Source organism: Sphaeramia orbicularis, chromosome 6 (genome assembly GCF_902148855.1).
Source record: "Sphaeramia orbicularis chromosome 6, fSphaOr1.1, whole genome shotgun sequence".
NCBI lineage: Eukaryota > Metazoa > Chordata > Actinopteri > Kurtiformes > Apogonidae > Sphaeramia > Sphaeramia orbicularis.
Window position 1 is genome coordinate 37,040,950 of NC_043962.1, and position 18,588 is coordinate 37,059,537.

Below are 18,588 nucleotides of genomic sequence, written 5' to 3' on the forward strand. Positions count from 1 at the left end.
ACAACCTGAAAAACACTGAAATACAAGATTTGACTGGCAATAGGAAAAAGGTCTTGTCTTTTCATTATGCACTTAAAAGAAATTTTTAACCCATAAAGACCCAAACATCCACTGGCGACCAAAAGCATCTACTGATCTGAACTGTTGAATACCTGTTGATTCATTAATCCTATCAATACATGTAAATAACTGACATAAAATACAGTTTGTCATCTTTTCATGGTCATCAGATATAACCCATTTGGACACTCTGAAGTTCCGTAGTGAACGTGGAAACACCGTCATCTTCTACAACATTGATTCACCAGCAAAACCCATAGAGTTGGATCAATGACAGTGGATGGAGACATTTGGTTTATATTTCATTTATTGATATCTTTGCTAAAAAATTCACTTTTTCTTCAGTTTTCTCTGTTTTGATAAAATAACCTTTAAATTACGTCTGAGCTCTAATGAATATCTACATGATCAATGAATTAAATATAGAAAAATACATGATTTACAATGAAAAAACACAAGGTAAAGAGGATAATATTATAATAAATGATTAGAAATCACTTAAAGCTTTTTTTTGGTCACCAATTTTTCATCAGAGCTGTAAAACCCGAGTGATAGCTTAAGTATCACGAATCTGTTAGTCTTTCCATGATTATGCACCTGAATCACTTCCCATATGATGAACAACTTTGAAGTGTTCTCCATCACAAGCCGTCTGTTTGTGTACATACCAAATCGAAACCAAACCGTCACTTGGGCATTTTTGGAATTCCACGCAGCCACACTCCACACATTCCACACTGCGTGGAATTACCATTCTTACAATGCACTTCGCAAAAAAAAATTCTGAAAAGGCCCGAGTGATATATCGGTTTGGTATGTAAACAAATGGACTGCTTGTGACGGAGAACACTTCAAAGTTGTTCACCGTAAAGGAAGCAATTCAGGTGCGTAGTCATGGAAAGACTAACAGATTTGTGATACTTCGGCTAAATCTCAATTCACCCCTTGGCCCTCCCCCTTACCCCTCCGTTTTGCTCATACACGTGAAGGGGTAGGAGTGTTCCGATTCTCAATGAGACGGAGGGGAAGGGCTAAGGAGATGGGCTGTTTGGCCCTCGAAACGGAGATTTTTCAGAACCACGCTACGAACGGAGGGGTATGAGAAATTTTACATGATTTTTTTCAAATCATTGGCAAGATGGAGGTAAATACTGCAAAAAAGTGCAGCAGTGTGATGAAAGAAACACACAAATGCATGTATTATCTTTGTAAATAACTTAATCATTTGATCGACTGTTTAATGCTGTTTCAATGTGTTATAGATCGCATTTCTATGGTTTATAGTTGATAGCCGTTAAAAGATGACCAAAGCCCATAGAACAGAGACGGTTACAGCTGCTGACGGCATAGGGAATACTTTTGGAAACAAAGTTGTCGCAGCTGTTTATGGCAGCATCGATGACTGCTGATGACATAACAGGTCGCGGAGGGTTGTCCCATTTCACAGGAGAGTGTTTCAACCCCTACCCCTATGCAGCTCCGTTTCAAGGGGTAGTGCCAAGTGCAAGGGCAAAGGGGGAGGAGTAAGGGGGAGGGCTAAGGGGTGAATTGGGATTGGGCGTTAGGGTATCACTCGGGTTTTACAAATTTGATGAAAAATTGATTGTGAAAGTCATACGCAGCTTTAAGAATGTTTTTTTGTTTTGTTTTGTTTTGTTTGTTTGTGACGCATCTTTGAGTGTCCAAAAAAGTGCTATATAAGTGTGATGTATTATTATTATTATTATTAAAATAGAGAGAAAAATTCATTTGGGAACTGACACAAAAGTAGCACTGGGTCTTTATAGGTAGTAAATATATTCAAGAAAGGGTGACTTACACACAAAACGGTGTATTCTTTTCTTTTTTTTCTATGCAAAATCACTCTAATCGTGGAAATATTGATTCTATCCAAGTCATTTGGTGAAAGTGTCATTTTGTCATACATCGCAAAAACAGATTAGGTCAAATCATTGTATTACATAAAGAGTTTTCCTCTGCCTCGCATTTTCCAAAGTGATGATTTTCTTTAGCGCCGGTTTTTAACCTCTCATCAATAACCTTGGAGAAAATGATGTGTTTAAGATTTGTACTGTATATGAAAATTCAGTGGGTGTTGTGTTTGTTTTGATTTATTTCTGGTCGACCCCTAAGCTGTGAGCATCATTTGCCGGAGCTGATTTTTAAAGCCTCTGTGGTGGGTGGCAGCGAGCACTGCAGGCCAGATTTTAAAAGAATATATTATTGAAATGAGACCTATTCACTCACTGGCTCTATCCTGAAAAAGACTGTATTGATTTAGTGGTTTTAGTCATGTTCCTCCGGGTGTGATTATTTGGTGGTGACATTAAACTGTCAGATGTGAGTCCTCAGTGTGACAGGACGTTTTCTCCCCGTGAGCAGAAGTAGAACGGAGCTGAGGCCTGGTTAGATGTTGCCACAGCTCCATCCATTCAGCAGGAATCAGGAGGTAATGTGATTTTGTGAAGTGCATGATGGTGATGTCTGTTAGGAGGGATAGAAGCTGACAGCTGCTCTTCAAATCCACCTCAAAGTGCTGTCCAATAAAATGTCTACTGGGAAGACGACAGGAAACAGGAGACGGAAAAACAAGAAGGAAGAAAGACAAACTAAACACGACCTGATTTTGATTCTATGAGTATGTGAAAAGTAAAAAACCACAACGGATAAATATTTGCAGCGAGACCCTAATCTATGTCATAATTAAATGCATACTATGTCATTTGGGCTACTGGGGATGTGTTCAACTACCTATCAAATTCAAGTATGTTTACAGACGTGGCCATGGGTTCATGTTTTATCCATCCATCCATCCATCCATCCATCCATCCATCCATCCATCGTCAACCTACCCATCCCTCCACCTATCTATCTATCTATCTATCTATCTATCTATCTATCTATCTATCTATCTATCTATCTATCTATCTATCTATCTATCTATCTATCTATCTATCTATCTATCTATCTATCTATCTATCTATCTATCTATCTATCTATCTATCTATCTATCCATCTATCCATCGTACTATCTAGTGTATATGAAGTGCTTTCTTTGACCCACCAGTGCATAAGATCCATAAAATCAGTTTGAAGCTGAACACCTAAAATGAGTACCACCAGTTCAGTAATATAACGTAACATTTGTGCTTTTATAACTGGTCTATGAATTAAGTTATAGTCTCACATAGTCAGACATTGGAGAAAGGTGTGGGTGTCATTCATATGTCGTCTACAGATGGATGACAGTGGCCGTGGTACCTACACATAAAGATCTGAGTCCATATAAATATGAAACAGCCAATGTCAATGGCTTTTGACTACTACTTTTTGAGTCAGATTGCTGGGATTATGACCTTAAAACATATATGTTCAGGTCCGGTTAGTGTATCCCTGATCTTTATCTAATCCCTGTAGCAAATCTGAGGAAATCACCTCATTTCCTTTTCACGATGTTCAATGAGAGGTTTATTATAGATAAACCTCTAGAACCTGTCATGTAATGTCTTGCCAATTAAGCACAATGTTCCCCTCACTGTGAACACTGACTGTAATCCAGCTGTTCTCCATACTAGATCAGTCACACATTAACTGTCATTATTCGACCTCACAGCAGGTGTTTCTGTCTTCCTTTTTCAGCAAAACAGTCAGCTATTGAAACTTACACACATGGCACAAAGACAGTGTCCCCACAACAAAAGCTCTGTTTAACAATGAATGATTTCTATCCACTGAAACGCTGAAGAGCTTATATTTTAGAGGATGGAAGCGTAGTGTTTGTAGAAAAGTAAACTGTAGTACCATTGAAATCACTAACATGAAGATCAAAATAAGGATTTATATTAAATTTCTTCTTATTAAACAGCATCTCCTGCAAATAAAGGCCTGGATGTATCAGTTGGTAAAATTCTAACACAGGGTGGCCAAACCTGGTCCCGGAGTCTTTGATATATATCAGAGTCGTGACACTTCCATAGACTCCCATTTTCAATGAAATCTGCACCTCCTTCCGGGTCATGGAGGGGCCAATAGTTCCAAACATTGAGTGTAATGCTGTCGGAACACATTCATTTCTATTGCAGCTGATCTAGCAACTCCAGCAGTAAGTTAAAAAGATATCGTCATCTTTCAAATTATCGAGTCTATTTTCTGTACTAGTGGACATTCATGTTGTAAAAGGTTGTTTGTACAAATATATATCTTAAACAACTATTATGTTTGATTTTCAGCTGTAGCCCTACAGTTCACTAGTGTGACTTGGCCAGCTGTTGAGGTTTAACCACTATAACCACAAATTATGAAGTTTTTATGATAAGGTAATGTTAGTACAAATGTTAGTATCGGTGAGTTTTATTTTAGTTGTTTTGCTGAACCTGGTGGTGTTTGGTTCACTTTGTCAGCTGAGGTAATGTGCTAATTAGGAGGAGAGTTGCTGTAGAGCTGAGCTCTGCCAATAAAAGTTCATTAAAGTTTATATTCATGAGTTAAAGGAAACAAAACTTCTGTCACTTGGCATCTGTAAGATCCAAGTCATCCTGTAAGAATCCGGATCTACAGTCAAGATGTCCACAGGCCAACATTCATAAACTTATTCTGACAAAATTATCTACTTCTGTCTCTTTTAGGAGGGTGCATACAAGTGTCATTTGCAGGGTTTTCATTAAGGTTTGGCACACAACTAGGTTATAGGTGTATTTACACTATATGACAGACTGCCTTCATCTGTCATTTGTACTATATAACCTTGTACAATGGAGGAGTGTATTCAGGACTAGACTCTTCAGTCTCCTGTGTTATGAGCAATCTGTTCTCACAAGCTCATTTCAATAACTGTTTCCTGCATCATACATCCAGAGAGTCTTCCTTGGTCTTCTGTGTCTTCCTACACTGGATCATGTAATAATTCTCTAAATTCCCTCTGACCTTCTGCAGCTGAGGTGAATAAAAGCCTGGGAAGCTGTTTGAAGAAATATGGTAAATACAACAACAACAACAACAACAACAACAAAACAGTATGTGTCAGCACTAGGCTTCGGCTAAATTGCTGTTTTAAACACAGATATTAGCCAAGAATTTCCCAGCGCATCTCTAGTCCAGACAGACTGAAAACATAATCCCTTCTGTCGTGGCTGCTGAGGCACAAAATACATAATTCTCCATAACTTATGATATAAATTTTATATGAGCACACACTGGGTAATTGTCTCCCTGTCCCTCTGCTTGGTGCTGTGGTGGCACACACATAGAAAAAAAAATGTCTTGGGACTAAAATGTAAAGCCAGACAAGCTCTGCAGAGTATTTGGTCCATGTGTTCTGGGTTTGAGCTGTGAGGGGATTTCTCCTGAGCTCCTCCGCCGGATTCGTTTCAGCTGGAGATCCAGGCCTTCTGTCTGGTCTGTAATGTGACGTCCATAGTAAACAGCACCTTCACTGCTGAAAATTTCATACTGCTCAACCCAAGAGGGTCAAACTACAAACAAGACGCAGAAAGCAGGAGTCAATATGAGGATGTTAATAATGACTCTGAACCCCAGAGACAAAAAGGAGCCTGAAATGAGACCTTAATGAAATCTTTTTGTTTGCAGAGGAAGCCGATGCTGTGGTGTCTATCAGGATGGACACCTGGCTCAGATAACACACTCCTCCTTACACAGACCTCTACCTGAACCCTAACATTAAAAGGCAAAACACACAATGCACCACCTGCCACTTCACTTTCCTCCAGGAAACTGTGAATCTTTGTTGTAGCTAGAAGGGGTTTGTGAGTGAACCTGGCTCAGCATTAGATTTGACAGATAAAACCCTGACCTTTGATACCGTGGATTTATTTATCCACAGACTCACTGAGCTCTGCGTTCCTTTTCATTTCTTCTCAAATGCCCAGTAAACACTTTTTGTTTTTGGGAAATCCTTGTTTTGCAGGGTTGTTGTGTTCAAGGAGCAGTTCGAAATGTTTGGCTATATGCTCAATTGGTTTGTTAATGGGGATTAAATGAAAACATCATTACTTCTCACTTAGCCTAGCACAAAGACTAGGAACAGGGCTACAGCTAACCAACCTTGTAATTTAATCCACTGGCAGGCTAACAAATTAAAATAATACTTAGCAGAAAACTCTAAAAATGTGAATATCTCCTCCAGTTATGGGACGTGATAAAACTCTGCATTAAATAACTTGTGTCTGATATGAGTGGTTCAATGACCTCCTTAAATGCTGTTCAAAGTTTCACATCCCAATAAGTGAATATTTTTTAATTCCCTATTGTTTTTCTGCATTCCACAATGCTTCAAGTCTCCATTTTGCACATGTACAAGATGCACCAGATCGTAATCTGTAGCAAAATACTGGTCATCTTATAAATTCTGCTTATTGGCTCATCCTATAAAGTCTGATTTCAAATGGGTACAGTTCATCAGAACTGTGTGAAAACATTCTAACACAGTTCAACTCTACACAGACAACTGAAGAGTTTAGGAACATGGAAATGTATTTCCTATGGGGTGGAAGGGTATTTTAAGGTCAATATGTTCAGGTGTATTTGTTAATGATGTTCACGGTCTTCTTATTTCGTATATATACCTGAAATGCTGTAAAATTCTTCTAAATATGTGTTAGTTTAGTGCTGCAACAATGAATCTATTAAATCGATCCAAATCATTTCTTACAAGAGCTGGCAATGAATTCGGCAGTTGATTCATTCGGTCTTGAGCACATTAGTACTGAGACATGCCTGTACACTGTGCAGTGTAACAGAGGAAAAAACAGAGCAGCATGGCTGAGGCTTTGGAGGCCGGGCCAGATTTTTAAAGCTAGGTTTACATTATGTTCCTGGTGGCCGTGACAGCCCCGTTTGGCCCAAATGTAGTGCACCGTTTATGTAACAAAACTTAACTAGAAGCACTTGGAGAGCGTAGACCTCAGCCAAGGCAGATCAGTGCCTCGGATTTGGATGAAAATTTCAGGAAATGTTGATACTGGCACAAGGAACAAATGATTAAATTTTGGTGGTGATCGGGGGTAGGGGGGCCACGGGGGCCCACTGATCGGCCTTGGCGTAGGTCTGCGCTGTCTTTTCTAGAACAGCACTCGTAGAGCGCAGACCTCCGCCAAGGCCAATCAGTGGGCCCCCGTGGCCCCCCCACCCCTGATCACCACCAAAATTTAATCATTTGTTCCTTGTGCCAGTATCAACATTCCCTGAAATTTTCATCCAAATCCGTCCATAACTTTTTGAGTTATCCTGCACACAAACAGACAGAAATATGAACAGACAAACAAACCAATGCCGACAAAAACATAACCTCCTTGGCGGAGGTAAATATGGAGGAAAAAAATTGCCAAAATGCCACTGTGTACTATGTTTTGGGCAAACATGGCTGCCATAGCCACTGGGAACATTATATTGTATACCTAACATATTGTAAACCTAACTTAAGATGGCCTACTTGTCATGATAACTTTAGCCCGTTAGCCAGTTAGATACTATCGTCACAATTGTAACGTTTTCATCCATCTCTGTTTATCAGGCCACCAGACCAACGTTAGCAATCATTGACTGGAACTAATACATACAACGCTAGTTTGAAAAGGAAAGGGGAGCTGTTTTCGGCAGGGAGTCGAGTTCGGCACAACTTTGAGAATTGACTCTTTTATGTTTATCTGATGAATCAATATAATCTACAGATTAATCGATTATCGCAGCCCAATGTTATTTAAATACATTTTACACAGATTGAGATTTTCATTTGCGATGGAGACAGTGATAGAACTATGATATTCTTTTGCTTTGCAGTTTATCATGTTGTGAGCAATTTACTGTTAGAAATTGTTTTGTAATTATAAGGGACAGAAAATGTGAGTAATGTTGGTTAAAAGAGGTAGAATCAGTTATAACCGGTCCGAAGCTGTTGCTGTCCAGACTGTGTCCATGATGATCGCCTTCAATCCAGAAGTGACCGTCAGGAACTCGAACATATCGGTTCTTGTATCCCATAGTCCTGCAAAAGAAAACAGTAAAATTACACAAATATTCCAAAGAAATGTTACTGATCACAATGTAACAATCCTTTTACATGTTAATTATTTCTTCATATTTGTATGTTTTATGTCTCGATTGGGTGGAGTCGGTCGGTCGGGTGGGCGGGCGGTCGGTCTAGCTATGTTTTGTTTGTCTGCTCAGTGGATGTAAAAAGAAATCATGACATAACTTTTACATTTGTCTACAGTTCAAAAATGTCTACAAATTCAAGGTTAAGGAACCATGACTGATTTCTCCAAGGATCTTTTTAGGTTTCATCAGGTTTATTTGTCTTTGCACTGTGATCTTTACATTAAATGGCTTAAATTTTTCATTTTAGAGTGAGAGAAGATACAGGATAAGGTACTTACAGCTGTAAAATAAATGCACGAAAATCTCCCTCAAACCTCAAAGTTGTACTTACCTGCAATACATGAGGACTAACCGCTTCATTATTGCCCCTCCACTTCCATTTTAATGTATGGTTGTAATTAAAATACAACAAAGAGGCTCATGAAGCTGAACTTAGCCAATACAAGAGCTGCACTAAGACTCAAATGGGATGAATAATCACTTCTACTGAGAAAAGAACAAAAAGATCAAGATTCAGGTGAAATCGGCCCTAAAAGTCTGGTACAGTCATCGAATTCATTTCATTATTGTACCGTCGGCCACTAAATCATCCCTGCGGTGCCGTTTCCTGCCATCGCCTTATCACTCAAACAAAGATCTGATCTGAGGACACGTTCAGCCTAATAAAGGCAGGGGTGTTCATCTCGTCCTGTAGCTTTCTCAATCAGGTCGTCATGTTTATGAGGAGAAGGTCCAGCGCCTTTCATCATCCCTCCGGACTGTTATAGGCCTGTTGCAGCCATGATTTATCATTTAGCTAGGGAACATTGTGAATTATAGCCTCGGTGACTTTTTAAATGGATATTTTGTCTGCGATTCCTTATGCATGTGGGAGGCCGGCTGACCGAAGAGGCCTTGGATACATAAATATTGATTTAGCAAGAGCTGCAGAATTTACTGACTCACGAAAAATACAAGCTGGGACCTTTTAGCAGAAATAAAAAAGAAGGTTATAGCTCGTATGACATCAATTCTCTGCTAGTTTTGCGAGCGAACAACTGTGAAATCTCTCAAGAATCAAAGACGATCAACTTCACTCTATTTTTTTCTCTTATTTAAGCACAGGATGAACGGACATCTCAGTTTTAAGTACAAATTTGAACTCCTGGGACTATAATCGCAGTTTTACATTTCACTTTACGTTTTGTTCATCCTCTGTTACATGGAGGTAAATTTTGTACTTTTTATTCAAACTTATTCAGACACAGTTCATTCCACAGCGACTGGGCATTTACATTTGCATTACAGAGTTAAGCCTGTTCCACTCAGGTCAGGATTGGCTACAGACTAAACTATACAGTTCTTTTACATTTACATACTTTATATGTACATATCAGAATTTATACTTTTATACTGCTTATATCTCTGACTTGTATTTTGATTGCATCCTTTAACTTTTATACTTGCACTCTGAGAGACCTCTGCATAATAATTCCTATGTACCTGAATGAGTACAAATGGCAAATAAAACTCTTATCTTATCTTATCTTATCTTATCTTATCTTATCTTATCTTATCTTATCTTATCTTATCTTATCTTATCTTATCTCACACCTAATGTTACTTTTCAGTAGAGCTGCAAATCAAACGTGGGAAGTTTGTTATAAGGTATATACTTTAATAGTTTTCTTTTTACATCAGTATTTTTTTTTTTTTTGCATTATTTTCCTATCTACATTTTAACAGAAGTAATTCCAATTTCTACTCCATGCATGTTCAAAACAGACCTGTTTCTCTGCATTGAAGATGAATTATTGGTTATTTTTTTGTATCATTTTATACCTTTCAAACATTAAGACTGATTTGGAACAATAACGCATGAAAAAAAAAAAACATTCAGCACAATCAGGGGTGCATATGATCCACAAGGACCATAACAAGTTAAACACTGCAAAAATCAAAATCTTACCAAGTGTATTTTTCTCATTTCTAGTCAAAATATCTCATCACACTTAAAAGAAGACATAATCACCTAAAGTGTCACTTGTAAGTGAGACACAAGAACTTATTTTTAGACAATAGATCTTGAAAATCTTATTTTGAGAAACCTTAGTAAGATAATTTTCACTTGTTCCACTGGCAGATTTTTTTTTTTTTTTTTTGCTTAATTCAAGATTTTTTTTGCTTAATTCAAGCACAAAAATCTGCCAATGGAACAAATGAAAATTATCTTGATAAAATTTCTTGAAATAAGATTTTCAAGATCTACTGTCTCTTTTATCTCACTTACAAGTTACTCTTTAGGCGATTATGTCTTATTTTAAGTGTGATGAGATGTTTTGACTAGAAATGAGAAAAACACACTTGGTAAGATTTAGATTTTTGCAGTGAAAACAACATAAATGATGTAACAGGACAAAATGTGTCATGAAACTGATTTACATGTTGGAGTGGAGTTCACATTCACTATTTGAAAATGTATCCATCTTTTGTGAAGTCGGAAAGGCGTAGAGGGTAGAAATATCCTTCAACGTACACTTTGAGAACATTTAAGATCCTGTTTGTTAAACTTTCTCCTTAGTGCAGTAAGTAAGTTCCTGTATTTCTACAGGAACTGCAGCTCCATCCAATGTAATCTAATATATTTTTATGCTGCATACTCCAGTAAACTGATCATTGCCTATTCGAGATTGCAGAGACATAAAACAACTCTCCTTTGAATATATGTTTTATTTCTTATATGGCCTCTGCACAGAAATGTTTAATAGCCTTTTGGAAAACGGCTAAAGCATCTCGTCCTCCTTCATGGAAAAATACAGAATCTCTGAATATGGAAATGTAATGTGTTCATTAACTGGACACAAGAAGTCTCCTTAAGGCCCATTTTCAGTGAATGAGCAATGCGCAGTTATTTTATAATGAAGTGCTGTAATTTATTTTGATGAACCTTCTTTCCATTAGTCTCTTCCACACATCTCTACTTTAATTAGTGATTTCCTACATGTGCCAACATTCCTTTCAGCAAACCTCAGTAGAGAGATGTGACCTTGATGTTATCTCCCGCAGCGAAATTAGAGGAAGAAACTATCGATCTGCACTGGTTGAAAACCTTCATTTTTTTCTTGACCGTAATATGTGGATGCCTCTGTGCATAATGATACCTCTCAAGTCACAAATTGGTGAAATTCAGTTGAATTAAGATCCACATTATGCTATTTCAAACTGCACTGGCAGGACCTATAATAACCACTACATGAATTATCTTTAGCAGGGTGACGGAAACAGGAATAACTTCAATATAATTTAAGAGCAATATTTCAATATATGGTGACATGCAGTACATTCCTGTAAACTAAAACTGTAGTGAGAGACCTCAAAGTTTTGCAGGTTTTGTCGTGCTGTGACTCATGCAGACAAAAACTGACTGTGTGCTGCATGTAACTTTATCTTAAATGAAGCGTCCCGGTCACATAAATGACTCAGATTCTTTAAAATGGAAATCCTGCACTTTTTATACCTCCCTTCTGACTGGTGATTAGAAAAAACAGGCACCAAAGTCTATAAATATTTGGACAGTGACATATATTATGACATACTTGCCTCTGTACACCACCACAGTGGATGTGGAATGAAGCAATCAAGATATGATCAATGTGCAAACATTCAGCTTTAATTTAAGGAGCTTAAAAAATATATTGCATTAATCGTTATGAATTACAACCATTTTAAATGTCGTCTGGTAATACTCAAGAACAGGAAGGTCAGATTACCATGTGCAAAAAAACATCTAAAAAAGCCCGCCCACTAGAATAAGACCTTCTGGACAAATCGAACCAAGATGAAGTCGTATCAGAATGATGTTAAGAAAAAAGGAAAGGAACAGCTCAATGCAGACCATGTCATGCATCCACCATGGGGGACAGTGTTATGGACATGGACATGTACGACTGCCAGTGGAACTGGGTCACCGGTGTTTATTGATGTGACTAGTGATAGAAGTACCAGGATGAATTCTGAAATATACAGGACAAACGCTAAAAAACTGATAGGATGGGAGTTCATACTGCAGATGGATTATGATCAAAAACATACTGCAAAAGCCACCCAAGAAGTTTTAAAGGTGAAGAAACGGGATGTTCTTCAGGAGGTGAGTCAGTCACCTGATCTGGTAGAGTTTCATACTGTCCTCCACATACAGTTATTGCAGATAATTCATTTATCAAACAGGGGTAGTTGTTTGTTTACCTGCTTTACTAGTTTCAGCTACTTCCTGTAGCCTTTGTCAGTCACTTGATCTCAACCCAAAACTAAACTGAGGGCATAAAGACCCAGAGACAAGCAGTAACTGAAGAGGGGTAAAATAAAGGCCTGGAAAAGCATCTCCATCGAGGAAACTCAGTGTAGTTACTCAGCCAGTTAGTGACTACATTTACATCCAAGTACTAAAACATTCCGCATATTGTCAGCTATCTTAGTTTGTCTAATTACTTTTGAGAAGCATTAAAAATAGTAGAGCTGAAACAACTAATCAGTTATTCAAAATGAATTAACTGATAGTTGTTAATAAGTTAGTAAGTTGTATACAAAGTTGTTGAAGACTGCAGTGCACATATGTTTATATTATATTATATTATATTATATTATATTATATTATATTATATTATATTATATTATATTATATATACTTACATATGTTGTTATTTCTATACCTCTATGGATTCTTTACATATAGTTGTTTATATATATACACACACACACACACACACACACACACTTTTGTACTGTTGTCGTTGTTACTCTACACACTTCAATCACATCTAGTCCACTGTGGTGGTGAACAGAGGAAACATTACAAAATCTGTCACTGTCCAAATATTTATGGACCTAATGATATAATGATAATGATAAGCAGTTGTTTATGTACATTTCCAGAGTTTTTAACAGTGATTCATCATGGTTTGGATTTTTTAAACATGTTTCTTGAAACTGTTCTCTCTGTCTCCAGACTCACATCAACTGGACAATGTCTCACCCCCTGGACATGTGACACATTCAAACAAACCGCAACACAAAACACCACGTAACACTTCTGAACAAGACTTTGAACGCTTCACTGAGATGATAAGGAAGATGTGTGACTGAGGCCAGTTAAGTGTTCATTTTTGCCCTGAACACACACACATGTTACATCAGTGTTCACATCGGCTCATGAATGTTGCAGCAGAGGCTGAAAGGAGTTTAATGAGGCAGGGGTCGACAGCCGCTGACAGCCGTTCACGATGGGTTAAGACAGCTGAACCTGCTCTGACCTGTGTGTGACAGAGACCGATATGTGCTGAAGCTCATCCCTGTGTTTTGGATTGAGGCTGTCAATAGCCAAACATTTCCCGTCACTGTTCATTTTCTGTGATTTCGTCCAAACCTTCCAGACTTTTACTCCTAACAGGGAGACGAGGTGTCTGGACCATCATCTCTGACATACAGCACCACCACGGTTCACTTTAATTGGATGAAAATATGTGGACTGAGAGATTTATAGCTGACTGGATTTCATCATGCGTGAATTCATAAAGAGTTTGTGTAAAGTACAGGCCCTACCAGGGTTAGACAACTTTTCCCTACCGTCTGGCATTAAAGCATCAAAACCAGCAGCTTCTCATAACCTGAAGTAAAAAAACATATGTGCCTGCCTTTGTTTTCTCCAGAACACTGAGAATTACAAATAATACAAATCTCGATATAAAGCAATGAAAAGACAGTGTTTTGTCTTAGACACAATGTCTTCGAGATTTTTTGTTAAAAATGAGGCACAGTTCTTTCCATCTGTTGCTGTATTAAACTGAAATAATATCTGCATGTAACTTTATCATGATGACACACTGCTTATATCATTAATTTTAGTATCAATATTAATAATTCCTTTTATCATCCACCAATAAAACTTCTAAATTTGATGGTTCTGACCAACAGCTGTGCAAACCTACTAATCATTACAGAGTGAACTTGTGTCCTTATCAGTATTTTACATAAAACATGCTGCCTTGTGTAGTATGACATCACTGACAAATGCATATTCTTCTAGAATATAGAGGAGCATCATGATTTAAGGCCTGTCATTGGTCACAACTGGAAAACATATATTAACTCATCGGTTTCACTGTGTTAAAATACTATAACCTGTCATCTGAAAGTGCAGGAAATATATATTTACAAGTATTTAGAGATGAGGTTAACAAAACACTGGACTCTAAGACAACATTATAGGTCCATAACTTGACTGGTGCTACATCACCGGATTAACAGATGTCACTTTATTTGCATCTTGTTTTTATTTATTTGATCATATTTATTATTTCTGCCAGGAGGTATTGTGATCACTTTGCTTTGCGTGTTTGTTTCTTTGTTAGCAAATTTACAGGAAACCTGTTACAACCATCTTTACCAAATTTTACCCACAGACAGGCCTAGGCCCTGGGACGAACCCATTAAATTTTGGGCCACATAGGCCAAAATTCAAGGTCACAGCAAGGTCATAAAATCTCACATTTTCCTATCTCTAATCATTAAGCAATTTTCGAAAATTCATAAAAAATTCAAAACAATTCGGATTAGCCTCTAATTTGATACACCCGAAGCTTATAACAATATCTTGTATCTGGCACAAAATTGTCCACATCCACTGTGGAATGTGGACTCTGTGGACATTTCAATTTAACATTGAAAATCCCATTTACCACACATTTTTCATTATAACTCAACAAATATTGATTGGAATGTAGTATATTTTGACATACACATGACTGGCACCAAGCTTCAACTTTTTCTGCTGTATGGAACAACCTTGAAACTGTTTAATTTAAAAAGAAATAGTTGATTCACACATGCACACCGTTTGGGGTGTCTGGGAGAGGTTTGCGTTCTCTGAACACTTGTTTATTTTATCCTTTTACTTATCCGTGCTGCTATACTGATGAATGGTGGAACACTGACCACTTTTTGTCTTGACACTCGAATGAGTACCTGCCTAACAGGTTCAATATGTTTTTTGTTGTAATGCCAAATGCAATTCACTCTGTCTGCAAAACAAAACTACCCACTGGTATAAATAAAGTAACCTTGAGCCTTGAACCTTGTCACTTAAACAACAATACTAGTAATTAACCCTTCACAGGGCACTCATAGAAATACTCTGAAATCCAACATTTCAACATTAGTATGTTATTGGAGGACCTAACAAGACTTTGTCATGTTGAAAATCAAGGTCAATGAAGTTACCATGTTTGGTTCCTTGTCCATAAATGGCAAAAATATATATATCCAGGAAGTATATTTACAAAATACAATAAAGACACATGCAAGGTGAAAAGAACATGTATTTTAGAACATTAGACCAACATCAGTACTGATCCAGACCCCTGTCCACATCCACATTATCCCTTTGAACATCATTCCTTACATTAGTACCATTACTTCATGGTACCTAACAAAGCTGGTACACTCACTGTTCATGCAGAGGTGGACCTTACAGACCCTGTAGACCACGTTGGACCTGAGATTGTTGCCTCACTGTCCTCACTGGAACTGTTACTGTCACTGTCTTGTAATGTGTGCGGAAAGTACCAAAAATAGTCACTTGCCTGATAAAGGGTTAACTTGGGTTTGTATTATACTTTATAAGGGGAAACAAATAAATAGGTTTTTCATTTAAAGTGTTTCATATTATTTATGTGTAGTGCATTTGTGTGGGAAGTAAGTTCCTCTCAGTGAATAGCTCTCATTTTACAAATTACAGCAGAGGTAATATATCCAGCACAACCTCTAAAATAATTCTGTTATAGTAAAGACGGTTTAGTAAAGACTGAATCGTTGATCCGATGTGAATCAGAAACCACTGTTAACTTTAAAGATGTGTTTGCATTGAAAGGCAGCTCCTGAATCATCCAAAATGTACCGTGAACTGAACAATGGCCTCTCTTTGAAGTTAGGCGTTGGTTTACTGGAGCTTTGCTGCTAAATCTGCACCATGTCCCAGTGCTCTGGGGTTGGTCTGTTGTCTACTCGGACTGAACTTTCGCCTCTTTTCAAAGTAGTGTGACAAGGTCTACAATGCAGATGGAGACTTTTGGATGAAAGTTCTGTAGAACAGCGATTAATTACAGTTATACCACGACAAATCTGAACACTTTAAAGACACGTGAGGTGTGAAGTAAAACACAACAAAGACTGTTCATGTTACAGTTACATCACAAGTATAAATACACTAAACAAAGCTGAAAAGTGTCATTATCACAATGTGGCAAAGATAATCACGTCATCTCAGGCTTATTGTACTGAAGTATTGTTTTAAGTGAGTTAAAAGGTCTTAACCCTTTAACCCCTGAGACATTACTCCAAGTAAACATGCTGCTGTGAATTTGTGTCTGTTTCAGTGTCATAAAAGCTGCTGTGAGTATGTGCTTGTGTTCCTTTTCCTCAGTGGTTTCTTTATTGTGCATTTTAGAGTCAAAACAGGGTGGAATAACAGAAAAAGATAAAGAAAGGAACATGAACTGTGAACTGGAACACACTGAACAACAGTTATTTGAATTTTGGCCAAGTAGTTTTTGTTTTGGGGCTATTTTTTTCTAAATCAGTCCAGAGGCTTTTTTGCACCTGGTTGAAGGCCACAGAGCAGTTACACGGTCAAAACATGGTAAAAACACGATGAAAAAAAAAAAAAGACAACACTGAAAACAACAGTAAAAACAAAACACCACAAGGAAAACGGCGTAAAAAAAAAAAGAAAAAAAAAAAAGCCCAAACCAACTATTTTTATAGCAAGTCAGTCCCACTCACTGCTCTGTGTTTTACCCCCCATTCCACAGGGGATGCACGGAGCATGCTCAAAAGGAACAAGGTCTATTTTAACAGCACGTTTTGAAATTTTTCCTGTTGAATTTTTGTGAATATTTAAAATAAATCATACTTTCAGAACGCCCACCACAGACACGTCAGGGGTTAAAGGGTTGTACGTCTCAAAAAGAGTGGATTTGTTATTTTAAGATGCCTGATAGACAAGCCCCATGCTGCATTGACTGGTTAATTACAAATTAATCTATTTCCTAAATTACTGATGGGTCCTCCCTGTATCATTCAGTGTGAAAACTCAAGCCCATGTGTTTTCTTTAGAAGTATCATGCATAGGTGTATTTTTGTGCTACTTTGTCAGAGCAGGAGTGACTTTTTGTGTCAGTGGTGGCCGCCTCTGCAGAGAGGGGACCTGTATAATGGTTTAATAGACAAATAAACTTTATTTATGTGTCAGCATTACCTCATTGCAGATTCGCCTACACTGTGAGACAGTTAACACTCCCACTTAGTTTCCTGTGGCCTGACGGTGAGGTGGGAGATTTATGTTCAGCGAGCCTCTCAGTTTGGAGATGAATCTGTAAAACAATCCTCTCTCGGTGGCTGACTGTTAGGTGGCAGACAGACGGTCTGGCCTGCGTGGCCAGATTAAAACAAGAGCTGTGATTTATGCCCGCCTGGCCCGTGTAAGACAACACAGGCTGACAGCCAGCGTCGTCAGCGCCGCCTCCGCCAGGGAACCCATCACAAGCCTGTTAATTATTCATCCCCTCCCCAGCCGCTGACCTGTAACTTGCACGGTGGCACCTGAATCAAGCTGCCACCAGGATGAATCACATGACGATGGCCTGTTATGATAGTACGAAAACACCTCTGTCGGTCCGACGCCAGCGCCACTTTCCCCCCGCCCGGTGCTACAGGGTTTGACCGTGGGTATGACATCAGACGTGTTTACAGTTGTGTGCTGTCTGTCACAGGGACTGCCTTCACTCTGAATGTCACTTAGCTGAATTATGTGCTTTGATGCATCATCTTGAGCTACATGCATGATATTAAAGTCTGCACCCAAGGCTTTAAAAGTCAGATCCTCTATACCAGGGTCTTTGCATGGACTGCTAATCAGAAAAGACTGGGCAAAGATTCTTGTCCATCAAAAAGCGTTTAAGAAAGTGCTTCAAAGAGACTGATTGCATGCATTTTTTCTTCTATGCAAAAGACACACACTGCTTAAAAAATGTGAAAAACTCAAACTGAAGGAAGAGTTTGGAACTTGATTTACTGTGTGTCGTAAACAGTGTTGGGAGTAACACGTTACAAAAGTAAAGCATTATAGTAACAGATTACTTGTTGCTGTAACACAGTAGTGTAAGGCATTACTAATCATTTTTCAGTAATATTTTACTTGGTACATGTTCAATGGCAATGGTGTTACAACACACTTTTGTCCCATAATTTAGTTGCTCAAATGAAAAAAAACTAAACAAAACAGCAAGACCGCGAGACCTTAGGGCACAGGTGTCAAACATATGACCCATAGGCCAAACCCGGCCAATCTGACCCGTGGGATGAATTTGCAAATGTAAAAAAGAT

General features: G+C 38.1%; 1 protein-coding gene across 1 annotated transcript in view; it reads right to left on the bottom strand.

The window, feature by feature from the left end:
- Positions 1-18,588, bottom strand: part of immp2l (inner mitochondrial membrane peptidase subunit 2) — a 312,405-nt gene that overhangs the window by 13,038 nt on the left and 280,779 nt on the right. The window contains exon 5 of the mRNA XM_030136553.1: positions 7,957-8,059. Within this exon, the coding sequence (XP_029992413.1) occupies positions 7,957-8,059 (103 nt within the window). The remainder of the gene's footprint in view (positions 1-7,956; positions 8,060-18,588) is intronic.